Source organism: Bos indicus x Bos taurus, chromosome 11, assembly GCF_003369695.1.
Source record: "Bos indicus x Bos taurus breed Angus x Brahman F1 hybrid chromosome 11, Bos_hybrid_MaternalHap_v2.0, whole genome shotgun sequence".
Lineage (NCBI taxonomy): Eukaryota > Metazoa > Chordata > Mammalia > Artiodactyla > Bovidae > Bos > Bos indicus x Bos taurus.
The window spans coordinates 3,032,303-3,045,671 of record NC_040086.1 but is presented as its reverse complement, the minus strand read 5'-3'; the positions used below and the strand labels follow the sequence as shown (position 1 = coordinate 3,045,671).

Genomic DNA, 13,369 nt, shown 5'->3' with positions numbered 1-13,369 from the left:
GGAATCAACAGAGACAACAGTGGACAGAGAGATGGGGCAGAAAGAGAAAGGGGAAGGCTGCAAGGGACTTAAGACAGAGAAGCTGAGATGGAGCAGAGGGGACGGAGTGCGGAGGACAGAGAGACAGACATAGGCAGACAATGCTGGATGCCACCCCAAGAGCATCCCACAGCCCCAGAATGCCGGCGGGCTCAGCCAGGCCCGTGCCTACACATGGGACTTCGCTTCCGGCTGTGTCCCACTGAATCCTGTGAGCCTCTTGTGGCCTCTGAGCACCTCTGTATTGGAGGGCGTCACCAGCACTTCCAGAAAGGTGACACCCAGGTCCCACCTGCAGCTGGCAGCTTCCCTGCCGGGACTGACCCCCCACACACATCTGGTGTCTTCCCAGGGACCAGAGGCCAGCTCAGGCCCAGAGGAGGTCACCAGAGGGCAAACAGCCCCACCAGGGAAAGCAAAGAGTGAGGAAGGTCCTCTGGGCCAGACACTTGGGTGGACCCATAGAAGAGGCCTGGGTTGGCCAAAGCCAGAGCCCCCTACATCTGAAGGGCTGGAGGAAGAGGAGACCTCTCTCTCTTTTTACTTCCCAGGACTCTCCCCCGCTCAAACACCCTCCGTGTCTCCCCACTCCCTTTCAGGGTTTCTAATTCTTCAACCTGGATTTACCTTCTCTTTCTGGCCAAACCAGAGAGATTAAGTAACCTCCCCCAGTAACTTACTCATATTTTAAATACAGTACGAGTTTTGTGGACATTAGTAAAATACTGAAAACCATTCAGGCAGAAGGAACAGGAATTGCAAAGGCCCAGAGGTACGCATTAACATGAATATGTTTGGGGAACCCTGGAAGAAGTCAGAGCTGCTCACAGGAAAGATTCTTCAAGTGGTTGTGGAAGGAATGGATTGCAGGGCACAGGACTAGGGGCTGTGAGACCAGGGGGGAGTCGTGGGTTCTGCTCCAGGCAAAAGATAAATCAAATAGGGCAGCAGGTGAGAGCCAGGGTTCAGAAGCTGAGCCACTGTGGCTTGGGGAACACCGCCATCTCGTGGTATCTTTGTGAAACTGCACCCTGTCATTGGCTCCAACGGTCATTTAGTGGGAGCACAACAGCATTCTCCAGCATCACCCACTCAATGCACATGAGTTTGAGCAATCTCTGGAAAATAGTGAAGGACAGGGGAACCTGGCCTGCTGCAGTCCATGCGGCCACAAAGAGTCAGACACGACTCAGCAACTGAACGACAACAGCATTCTCCATTGCATTTGACACCCAAAGCCATCACTTTAAACACCTCCTCCCCATAAAGTATTTTCAGTAATAATTACAACATGAAACAATAATAATGACCATAAAAGAAATGCAGACAGCGAAAGTGTTTTCCCTTGTGATATAATACTTTATGTAACAATGTAAATAATTATCCAGGAATAAAAAGTAAACAAATAATAAAACTAAAATACCAGCAAACAGTGCACCTTGGGAAGCCACAGAACAGCACTATTGATTTTCTTCATTTGCTCATTCATTTGAAAAGTTAAAAAACAATTTTTGCTTTTTAATGGTGTTAAAGTCAGTAATACAGTTTATGAACTAAAATATACATTTACCAAATAAAAGACTATATCGCATGGTTTGCAAGCCTTCACAGCTTTAAATTCTAAAGACAAAAATCTCTAAGTGGCTGCACAAAATGACAAAATGGAGGTAATTCAAGTTTGTGTCTTTATCTTTACAATTGCTGCGCTCTCCTTGTCTGCTGTCAATCTTTGCAGGAAGATACAGTCTGGCAGGGCTTGGGAGCCCTCAAACAATTCCAAACGATGACAGATTTACTCTCCAAACAAACACAGAGCTGAGAGTTTGTGTGTCTGGGGATGACTGTAAAACTGGGGATTCTCTCAACTACCTTGCAGGTAGAATGCAAAGTTCATGAAATAATATGCGAACATGAAGCTCACACATAAATCATTACAACTCCATAAGCGGTAAAAATCAGAGTGAGGTCTATACCTAAGTTAATAATCCCAACATCAATTTCCTGGTTTCAACGATGCACCCACATCACCCGGTTCCGGGGCCTCCTCCTGGGTGCCTCCTGCCCGCCCCACCACCCAGGTCTCGTGCTCAGCCTCCACACAATCCCGAAGCCCCCCACCTGCAGCCTATAGTTCTACAAAAAAAAACCTCTGACTTTCTAGAGCTCCACAAACAAAAAGAAAATCTATCTTCCCCGAAGCTGCAGAAAATCTCCTGGCCTCTCCCTGGTTTTGAGGGGGACTCATGGCCCCCTGGAGCCCTCAGCTCTTTGAGGCCAGGGAACTGAGCCCCGGGCCAACTTCAGCTAAAGAGGAGGGGGAGTGAGTCCAGAAAAGCCAAGACAGGGACCTGGCTCTGTTTCACCCACCCGGGTGGATTCTGAGCTCCAGCACTCCAAATCTCCGTGCGGGGAAGCTGAGGCGGCGAGGGCTTGGAGACGGGTCTTCTCTGGAGCGGGATTGAGCTGGGACTGAGTCCGTACACGGGGCATCAGGTTGATAAAAAGTCCCAGCTGCGACTGCCTGGGCCCAGGGAAGAGGGGAGGCAGCTGAGCAGGCGGGACAAAATGCTGGAATCACCTGCTGCTGCTGCTGCTGCTGCTGCTCCTGCTAAGTCGCTTCAGTCATGGGGCGTGGCCGAGGGAGGTGTCAGCAGGGTGTTTAAGTCTCTGCAGGTGATGGCTCACACGCAGTGAACAAGGGCAGCGCCTATTTCACGCCGAAGGTCGGGAAGCTGGGGTCAGCAATGCCCCTGGCCCCTCAGCCCCCAGACTCACAGGAACTGCCCTGTTCCCAGGGCAGAGGGGTGGGAAAACCGGCCCCCCAAACCCACACAAAAACAGCTGCTTCAGGCACTTCTCAAGGACCCCTTTCCTGGTCCTCCCAGCCCCACCCCAGAAAGATGAGGGATCCCAAACAAGGGAGAAGCTGGAGTTTATTCCAATGATTCCAGGTCTCGCAGCCTGAGGACTCCCAGAGTCTGCCTTTCTGGACCCAGAGGAAGGAGGGTCCCGGCTGTAAGCAACCCCCCTCAGCTCAGGGCTCCCCCGTTGATTCCAGTCCAGGACCATCTTCCCCAGGTCTTGCTTCCTCCCCCAGCCAGAGGGGCCGGGTGACCGGGCTGGGAATACTAGACCAGCGTGGGCGAGAGAGAAACTGAGCCGGGCCCAGCCTGGAGGTCCCGGGAGAGAGCTGAGGGCACAGGAGGAAAAGCTGGGGGCGTGGGGGCCTCAGGCCCTGGGCCGGGTGGAGTTCAGGGACACGCAGCCTCAACCCCGTTTCCACAAGCGGCGGGCTCCTCTGCCTTGGTCGCCAAGCTGTAGTAGTAGGTGCGCATGCGCTGTTCAACTGCGGCGAAGTCCGGGCGGTCCTCCCACCTGTGAGGGTAGTGGAGATCCAGGCGGCTGGCTACACCCCCAGGACCGAACTTCAGCTTGTGCACGGGCATGCATGAGGCTCAGAAAGCAGTGGGGCAGGGGTTATTGGGTGATGGGGCGTGGGGGGGGTGGGGGTGGGGGTGGGGAATCTCCTGCGTGTAGACAACTGCGATTCAGGGGTTGCCCTCTGGCATAAGAGAAGGACTGACATCCGACATACAGGATGGACACGAGTCCTGACTGCTGAAGATTTAGCAATGACGGCTCACTGAGTGTTGGGGTGACGACTTGACTCCAGGAAGCTGGGACACTGAGTGCTGAAGTACTGAGCATGTGTATTTGGGCAGGTACTTGGGTGCTAGCTGTGGGCTCACAGGGATGCAAGTATGCTGCCCGGGATGGAAAGGAACACTGGAGTGTGGAGGGGGGTGGGTTCATCTAGTGGAGATTCCAGGTATTAATGTTATCATGTGTGAAATATCCATGAATTGTGTTGGAATGTTAGACACTAGTCTCTTTGGATATTGAGGTGTTGGTGTATTGAGCATTTCCTGATAGAGGCTGGCTTAATATATATTGGAATAGGAATGATCTGATCATTTCTTATTAATCTATCATAAATTTGTTGTTCAGTCACACAGTCCTGTCCAAGTCTTTGCAACCCCGTGGACTGCAGCACACAGGTTTCCCTGTCCTTTACCATCACCCAACATAAATAGGGTATCTATCTATTGGATTGGCTGAGAAGGGCTACCCCATGTCCGAGGTCAGGGGCGGTGGCCGAGAGGAGCTACCCCTCATCCAAGCTAATAAGCAGCAGCTGCGCTTTGCTGGAGCAGCCGTGAAGAGATACCCCACGTCCAAGGTAAGAGAAACCCAAGTAAGACAATAGGTGTTGTGAGAGGGCACAACTAGTCAATCTGATCACATGGACCACAGCCTTGTCTAACTCAGTGAAACTAAGCCATGCCCGTGGGGCCACCCAAGACGGGCAGGTCATGGTGGAGAGGTCTGAGAATGTCGTCCACTGGAGGAGGGAATGGCAAACCACTTCAGTATTCTTGCCCTGAGAACCCCATGAACAGTATGAAAAGGCAAAATGATAGGACACTGAAAGAGGAACTCCCCAGGTCCGTAGGTGCCCAATATGCTACTGGAGATCAGTGGAGAAATAACTCCAGAAAGAATGAAGGGATGGAGCCAAAGCAAAAACAGTACCCAGTTGTGGATATGACTGGTGATAGAAGCAAGGTCCGATGCTGTAAAGAGCAATATTGCATAGGAACCTGGAATGTCAGGTCCACGAATCAAGGCAAATTGGAAGTGGTCAAACAGGAGATGGCAAGAGTGAACGTCAACATTCTAGGAATCAGCGAACTAGATGGACTGGAATGGGTGAATTTAACTCAGATGACCAGTATATCTACTACTGTGGGCAGGAATCCCTTAGGAGAAATGGAGTAGCCATCATGGTCAACAAAAGAGTTCAAAATGCAGTACTTGGATGCAATCTCAAAAAGGACAGAATGATCTCTGTTCATGTCCAAGGCAAACCATTCAATATCACGGTAATCCATGTCTATGCCCCAACCAGTAATGCTGAAGAAGCTGAAGTTGAAAATTTCTATGAAGACCTACAAGACCTTTTAGAACTAACACCCAAAAAAGATGTCCTTTTCATTATAGGGGACTGGAATGCAAAAGTTGGAAGTCAAGAAACACCTGGAGTAACAGGCAAAGTTGGCCTTGGAATACAGAATGAAGCAGGACAAAGGCTAAGTTTTGCCAAGAAAACGCACTGGTCATAGCAAACACCCTCTTCCAACAACACAAGAGAAGACTCTACACATGAACATCACCAGATGGTCAACACCAAAATCACACTGATTATATTCTTTGCAGCCAAAGATGGAGAAGCTCTATACAGTCAGCAAAAACAAGCTGACACTGGCTCATATCATGAACTCCTTATTGCCAAATTCAGACTTAAATTGAAGAAAGTAGGGAAAACCACTAGACCATTCAGGTATGACCTAAATCAAATCCCTTATGATTATACAGTGGAAGTGAGAAATAGATTTAAGGGCCTAGATCTGATAGAGTAAATAAATAGAGGAAAACAGCAGAATGGGAAAGACTAGAGATCTCTTCAAGAAAATCAGAGATACCAAGGGAACATTTCATGCAAAGATGGGCTCGATAAAGGACAGAAATGGTATGGACCTAACAGAAGTAGAAGATATTAAGAAGAGGTGGCAAGAATACACAGAAGAACTGTACAAAAAAGATCTTCACGACCCAGATAATCACGATGGTGTGATCACTCATCTAGAGCCAGACATCCTGGAATGTGAAGTCAAGTGGGCCTTAGAAAGCATCACTATGAACAAAGCTAGTGGAGGTGATGGAATTCCCTTTGAGCTATTTCAAATCCTGGAAGATGATGCTGTGAAAGTGCTGCACTCAATATGCCAGAAAATTTGGAAAACTCAGCAGTGGCCACAGGACTGGAAAAGGTCAGTTTTCATTCCAATCCCAAAGAAAGGCAATGCCAAAGAATGCTCAAACTACCGCACAATTGCACTCATCTCACACGCTAATAGAGTAATGCTCAAAATTCTCCAAGCCAGGCTTCAGCAATACGTGAACTGTGAACTTCCAGATGTTCAAGCTGGTTTTAGAAAAGGCAGAGGAACCAGAGATCAAATTGCCAACATCTGCTGGATCATTGAAAAAGCAAGAGAGTTCCAGAAAAACATCTATTTCTGCTTTATTGACTATGCCAAAGCCTTTGACTGTGTGGGTCACTATAAACTGTGGAAAATTCTGAAAGAGATGGGAATACCAGACCACCTGACCTGCCTCTTGAGAAACCTGTATGCAGGTCAGGGAGTGACAGTTAGAACTGGACATGGAACAACAGACTGGTTCCAAGTAGGAAAAGGAGTACGTCAAGGCTGTATATGGTCACCCTGCTTATTTAACTTATATGCAGAGTACATCATGAGAAACGCTGGGCTGGAGGAAGCACAAGCTGGAATCAAGATTGCTGGGAGAAATATCAATAACCTCAGATATGCAGACGACGCCACCCTTATGGCAGAAAGTAAAGAGGAACTAAAAAGCCTCTTGATGAACATGAAAAAGTAGAGTGAAAAAGTTGGCTTAAAGCTCAACATTCAGAAAACTAAGATCATGGCATCTGGTCCCATCACTTCATGGGAAGTAGATGGAGAAACAGTGGAAAACAGTCAGACTTTATTTTTTGTGCTCCAAAATCACTGCAGATGGTGATTGCAGCCAGGAAATTAAAAGACGCTTGGAAGGAAAGTTATGATCAACCTAGATAGCATATTCAAAAGCAGAGACATTACTTTGCCAACAAAGGTCTGTCTAGTCAAGGCTATGGTTTTTCCAGTAGTCATGTATGGATGTGAGAGTTGGACTGTGAAGAAAGCTGAGTGCCAAAGAATTGATGCTTTTGAACCGTGGTGTTGGAGAAGACTCTTGCGAGTCCCTTGGACTGCAAGAAGATCCAACCAGTCCATCCTAAAGGAGATCAGTCCTGGCTGTTCATTGGAAGGATTGATGTTGAAGCTGAAACTCCAATACTTTGGCCACTTCGTGTGAAGAGTTGACTCATTGGAAACGACCCTGATGTTGGGAAGGATTGGGGGCAGGAGAAGGGGACGACAGAGGATGAGATGGCTGGATGGCATCATTGACTCAATGGACATGAGTTTGGGTAGGCTCCGGGAGTTGGTGTTGGACAGGAAGGCCTGGCGTGCTGTGATTCATGGGGTTGCAAAGAGTCGGACGTGACTGAGCGACTGAACTGAACTGATTTACTGGATTGCTTGAATGTCTGGGTGTCAGTGTGACAGGTGCTGTCCTGTGGGATAACTGACATTGGGACAGTAAGGGGGTCAAATATTGGAATGCCTAAGCACTGCGTGATTAGTGAAGGGTGACAGCTTGTGTGGGTGCACGTTCCTTGTGCTTGGAAGTGGAGATACTGCTGATGTTGGGGGTTAGGGTGTTCAAGCACTGGACTTCAAGCAGATGGAGGTGGGGGATATTGAATATTTGGGGGCTTCAGTGTTGACCTGAAGGGGCAACTATGTGTTGGCTGAAGGGGAAAAGGAATTATATTACACAATGGAATATTACCCCATGCCCTGAGTATTGGTGTCATATTTTGGGTAACAGTACTGACTTGTTTGAATCTTGTAGGATTGCTTGAGTGCTGGCTGAGGGGGACTGAGGTTTTAGATGCTGGAGCCCTGGTGTCCACAGGTAGGGTGTTGGGGTGCTAGAGCATCGTAGGGTCAATGTGTTGAAGAGCTGAGCACAGAGGCAGGGGAGTAAAGGTACTGTGGGTTGGAAAGGCCAGGAACTGCGTGGGTCTTTGGGTGTGAAGAGTGATGCTTGGCTGTCGGACACCACAACCTCCTGCCCCAGGCCCAGGTGACAATTCAGCCAGGTACCCTCCCACCCGCTGGCACTCACTTGTAGGTCCAGCAATCGCTCATGAGCTTGTACATCTCAGGGGGACACTCTGGTGGGCACTCCATCCGCTTGCCCTGCTCGATGAAGGCCATGACCTCCGGGCCCTTCATCTTCTGCTCAAGCCAAAGTCAAGTGCACGTGTGAGTAATCAGGGCTCCCTCCCCCAGTCCCCCTTCCCACCCAGCCAGCCAGCCGCCTCTGCCCACGCCTGCCTTGTAGGGCTTCTGCCCGTAGGAGAAGGCCTCCCACATGGTGACTCCGTAGCTCCAGACGTCGCTGCGGCTGGAGAACTTGCGGAAGTTGATGCACTCCGGCGCATACCACTTGAGCGGCCACTTCCCGGCTGAGCGGGCCTGGGAGCCGGGAGATAATGCTGAGAGAGGGCTCGGGGCCTCCACCCACAAGCCCCCTCCACCTGGGCATCCCAGGGCCGGGGGCTCACGGTGTAGTAGCTGTCGTCAGCACCCAGGGCCTTGGAGAGCCCGAAGTCGCTGATCTTGGCGTAGTGCCGGTTGACCAGCAGGACATTGCGGGCCGCCAGGTCACGATGCACAAAGTTTTTCTCTTCCAGGTACTTCATCCCCATAGATACCTGGTGCAGCAGCTCCGCCACATTGCTGACGGGGATCTCCTCCCTAGGGTGAGGGGGAAGAAGGGAGCAGCTGGGAGAGGATGCCCAAGGCCCCAAGGGGGCAAAGCACAAGTCTGATCCAGCTGAGCTTCTGTTGAACAGGAGCTAATTGTGCACCCGCTGTGTGCTAGGCATGGGGCGGGGACACACCCAGTGTGTGAACAAAACAGGCACAAACGTTTGCCCTCATTCAGGCTTTAAATTCTACCCACCGTGATCCCCAAACTTAATACATTTATTAATGTATTTATTAATGTATTAATTTATTAATGTATCCCCTGTGTGCCCTCAGGGAGTCTCCTGGGCATCTCTAAAATAATAAAGTCAAACTCCTGATTGTTCACAGGTATGTGCACACACGCGCGCGCGCGCGCACACACACACACACACACACACTTCCCTTTCATCTTTTCACGTACTCAAGCCTTGCCCTCAGCTCCTCTTCTTCACACACAATAGTCAATCTATCAGCAAACCCTGGCAGCTCTGCCTTCAGAATTCCTCCAGTATTCCCCAACTTCTCTCCACGCCTGCTTTTGCCACCTGGACCAGCCCCCATCATCACCAGCCTAGACCTGAACAGCCCCCTCTGTCCTCACCTGCCACGGCCTGTCCTTCACACACTGGACACAGGCTCTGCCTCTCCTCCTCTGCTCACAGCCCCCACAGCTCCCACCTCACTCAGGGAAAATGTCCGAGTCCTCCCCATAGCCAGCAAGGTCATGCATCATCCACCTTGTCACACCCCTGCCCATATCACCTCCCCCGCCTCCTGCACTCTGCGTCACCCTCAGGGCCGGAACTCACGGCCCCTCCACCAGTCCAGGCACCTCAGGGCCTTTGCACCAGCCGCCCACTCTTCCCCCACAGCTGCACCTGGCTGCCTCCCTCGGTTTGCAGAAACCTCACATTCTCACTTCTCACCTCCCAGCCTGACTCTATACACTTTATTATAATTATTATTAAAACCTCTCTTCCTCAACCAGAATAAGGGCAAAGAACTTTTGTCTCTCTCTTCAGTGATAATCTCAAGTGTTGGTAATAGTCCCCAACACAGAGAAATTGCCCAGAAACACCTGTGGAATAACTGAGTACCTGAGCTGGGACCGGTGAAGGCACGCACTCCAGCAAGAGCTCGGGTTAAAGGTCACATGCCTCCATGAATGTAAAAGATTCTGTCATAAGGGTAAGAGTTTGAGGCATGAGGAAACCAAATGGAACTGCAATTTCTTTGTATTAGAGGTCAGCCAAATTTTTTCTCTAAAGGGCCAGCGAGTAAGTATTTCAGCCTTTGCAGGACACATATGGTCTCTGTCACATGGTCCTTTTTTTTTTTTTGGAGACCTTTGAAAATGGAAAACCAGGCTATACAAAACAAACCTGGCTGCAGTTTTCTGACCCTGCTTTAGGTCAAACACAATCAACTATCACAGTGGATCTTGAATTGATGGAGAGACCTGGGGTGGCAGAAGCAACAGAGCTAATACTTACAAAGCTCCTACAAGGAGTGCTAGGCCCTGTTCTGAGCACTTTATAAATATCAACTCATTTGACTTCAAGGGCCCCTGGAGGGGGCATCGCAGTTTTTCAAATGAAGAAACTGAGACACAGAAGAATTAAGAGACCTGCCTGGAGTCACAAGAGTGAGTGACAGCACTGAAACTCAAACCTGAGATCAGATCTGTCAGGGATGTAAGTGTGGGCAGCAGGTGTAAATGTGTCTAATGTGGGGAAATGAGTGTGGAGCACACCTCTGGGTGGACAGGCTCAGCCCCCAGTCCCAAACGCCCCGCCAGCCCAGGGGCTCACTTCTTCCCGACCAGGAACTTATGCAGGGGCCCGCCACCAGCCATCTCCATGACCAGCATGAGGGCCTCGGCCTGGCAGACTCCAATGAGCCGCACGATGTAGGGGTTGTCCAGCTGGTGCATGATCTGTGCCTCCCGCATCATCTCGTCCTTGTCCGCCTTCTCCGTGCTCTGTTTCAGCACCTTGATGGCCACGTCGATCTGCTTCCTGCCGTGACACAGGGAGGGGCACCGCCTGAGCCCGCACTGGCCTGGACCACTCATTCCCTCATCCCCACCAGACCTGCCTCTCTTCCCCCGACTTGTGTAGTGGCTGCGTGGTCTGCCGCCTAGACCTCCCCGTCACTCAGAGCTCACAGCCAAGCCCCTCACCAAAAAGAACCGGTTCAGTTTCACCCTCCCCGGGGGCAGCCTATATCCAATGACCTGCGTGTATCCAATGGCTAATCAATGGAGGAGACGAGGGTTGGCCCCTCTGCAGCTCCCCTGCGATCAGCCAAGGACTCCATTGCAACTGCAGCTAGCCCAAACTCTCCCTGCCCCTGGCCAGCTCCTCTCACTCCCTCTCGGGACTGTCCTGAACTCTCCCAGGTAAGCCCCCCTCACAGTCAATCTGAAGTCTCATCCTGGCTCCACTCCACAAGGCCTGGAGAGGCCATGCCCCCTGTGCCCCACCCAACAGTGGTTCCCCAGCCAAGGCAGGAGCTTACTTGCGCATACGGTAGACGCCCTGGCGAACTGAACCGAAGTTGCCGCAGCCAAGTTCGATGTCAGCCATGAGGAGGTTCTCACGCTTCAGGAAGAGCTTCTTGTTTTTGAGCTCCTCAGGGTCGCTGTAGGGGCTCTCATAGACGCTGGTGTCCATGGGCATTGTTCGCGGCTTCTCTGAGGACACTAACCGCGCTGAGCACACACACAGGTGTGCACTCCCAGGTCAGGAGCAGGGAAACGGACAGGGGTGGGAGGAGCACAGGAAAGCCTTGGCACCCACCAGGCACACGCGCAAAAGGCACGAGTCGCACTGTGCAGAGCATGTGTGTGCGTGCGCATGTGCACTTGTGGGTGCTCCTGGTCACACCAGCTGTGAAGCCACATCTAATGTGCAGGTGTAACACGTGTGCAGCGTGTTCACACATGTGCGCCCACAAACTCTCTCACCCATGTCTTGGTGTGTGCTAGGGGTCCTAAAGTGTGTCTACACAAGCAACCATTAGTGTGCCAGCTGCAGTGTGCACATCTGTGTGTGTGTGCACTGACGTGTGCACACGTGTTGTGCCCACCTTTGTCTACGTATGAACCACACAGCCACGTGTACAAGGACTCCAGGTGAATCTGTGTGCACAGGCTTGCATCCATACATGAAACACTCGAGCGTCTGTGGCAGGCATGTTAGGTATGTGGGCTGTGGAGTCTGTCTTCCTCGGTTCAAATCCCAGCTCCACCCCTGGCCCGCTGTGCGACCTGACAGTTCCTGCCCTCCTCTCCCTTCTGTAAAATGAGAATAATGACCATGACCGCCTCTTGTGGTTTGTTAGAGGATTCTGCAAAGCTCATACACTCAGTGTGCTAGAGCATGAATGGCACGCAGTAGGTGCTTAATGGATGTGTTTCTACACCCGAGGCTGCCTGGGCACGGCTAGGTGTAGCCCCCTGTGTGTCAGCATGCCCCCAGGCACATGCGTGCAGGCGGGCGTGATGCGTATGCCCACGTGGACACCTGCAGGCTCACTCTGTGCCCAGGGCAACCCAGCCCACTGCCCGAGGTCAGGCCTGGCCTAGGCCTCCCCTGACACAGCCCAGGGCCTAGCCAGGATCCCAATCTCAGCCTGACACGAACCCCCACACACCCTCACCTCTGCCGGCTCACCTGGTTCAGGGGTGTATCCATCTGAGTTGAGAGTGTCGATCCTTCTCTGAGGCTAAAGGTCATGGGGTCAGCAGGGCCTGAGTCGGGGGCACCCAGCTCCTCTCATGGGCCCTCATCCTCTGAGGACTCCCAGAGTGCTGGGGGCCCCTCTTCTGTTCCATGGCAGCCCCACTCTTCCCTGCCAAGCCCTACCCTGGGAACAGGACTCATCGCCCACTGTGCTCCATCCCCAAGGCCCCACCTCTGGGAGGCCCCTGACTCACCTGGGTGAATGTGGACGGGTGGGCAGGGAGTGTAGGAGCAGCGGCCCCTGGGGGAGCCGAAGGGACAGTGAGGAGGTGGAGCCATGGTCTCCCGGTCCCCAACTCCCGCCACTGCCGCCCCACTCACCTGAGCTGGCGCTGCTGTTGGGACAGGCCTCCTTCAGGCAGTAGATGAGTCCATCAGCCTTCAGCTTCAGGTACTCCACCAGCTATGGGGGGTGGGGTCAGGGCTGGGACTCCCCTCTTCCCCAGGAGCCTGAGCACCCCCAAACAGCCTCTCCCCTACAACAGGGCGGGTGGGCGGCTTACCTGCCAGAGTGTGTCAAATTTGGTCCCCTCGGGAATGCAGTATTTGCCCGCCTTGTCCTGGCTGATGAGGTAGTGGTACACAGTTTTCCCATAGATCAGAGACAGCGCGTACGTGCCCGGCTCTTTCCGGGGTCTCAGCCTGGCAGGAGGAGGAGGAGGGGGTGTCACCCCGACAACCACCCGGGCCCCTGGTGGTTCCCTCCTAATGGAACTCAGTTCCCACACATACACCCTATGGGCTCTGCACCCCAGAGCCTCATGGAGAAGTGGCAGGGGTTGTGGAAACCAAGGTCAGGCCCCACTTGACCTCCAGACCTACTGGTAACAGACTCTGGGTGGGGCTGGGGGAAGGGGCACCGGGGCAACCAGAGAAGAGGAGAACCATGTTCATAGTCGTCCAAGCACAGGCAGGGGGCCATCCACAGGGGAATACTGGACTGCCTGTGGTGGATTTTCAGCCCTACATAGCCTAACACTCAGCCACCCCCAGCTGGATACTTGGCCACTCAGGGGGCAACACTCGGCTATACACTGGGGACGCCTGGTTCTCCATGGCAACGTCTTGCCA

At 52.2% G+C, this 13,369-nt stretch overlaps 1 protein-coding gene across 3 annotated transcripts in view; it reads right to left on the bottom strand.

Moving 5' to 3' along the window:
- Positions 1 to 1,375: 1,375 nt before the first annotated feature.
- LOC113900941 (tyrosine-protein kinase ZAP-70) overlaps positions 1,376 to 13,369 on the bottom strand; it is a 39,895-nt gene continuing 27,901 nt past the window's right edge. For 2 of the 3 annotated variants that reach the window (XM_027554631.1, XM_027554630.1), the window contains exons 3-12: positions 12,802 to 12,940; positions 12,620 to 12,701; positions 12,493 to 12,539; positions 12,230 to 12,281; positions 11,073 to 11,265; positions 10,364 to 10,570; positions 8,366 to 8,558; positions 8,136 to 8,276; positions 7,924 to 8,036; positions 1,376 to 3,414 (exon numbers count right to left, since the gene is read on the bottom strand). In XM_027554631.1, the coding sequence (XP_027410432.1) occupies positions 3,291 to 3,414; positions 7,924 to 8,036; positions 8,136 to 8,276; positions 8,366 to 8,558; positions 10,364 to 10,570; positions 11,073 to 11,265; positions 12,230 to 12,281; positions 12,493 to 12,539; positions 12,620 to 12,701; positions 12,802 to 12,940 (1,291 nt within the window). In that variant the 3' untranslated portion in view covers positions 1,376 to 3,290. The remainder of the gene's footprint in view (positions 3,415 to 7,923; positions 8,037 to 8,135; positions 8,277 to 8,365; positions 8,559 to 10,363; positions 10,571 to 11,072; positions 11,266 to 12,229; positions 12,282 to 12,492; positions 12,540 to 12,619; positions 12,702 to 12,801; positions 12,941 to 13,369) is intronic. The other variant, XM_027554629.1, reaches the window with a different exon arrangement.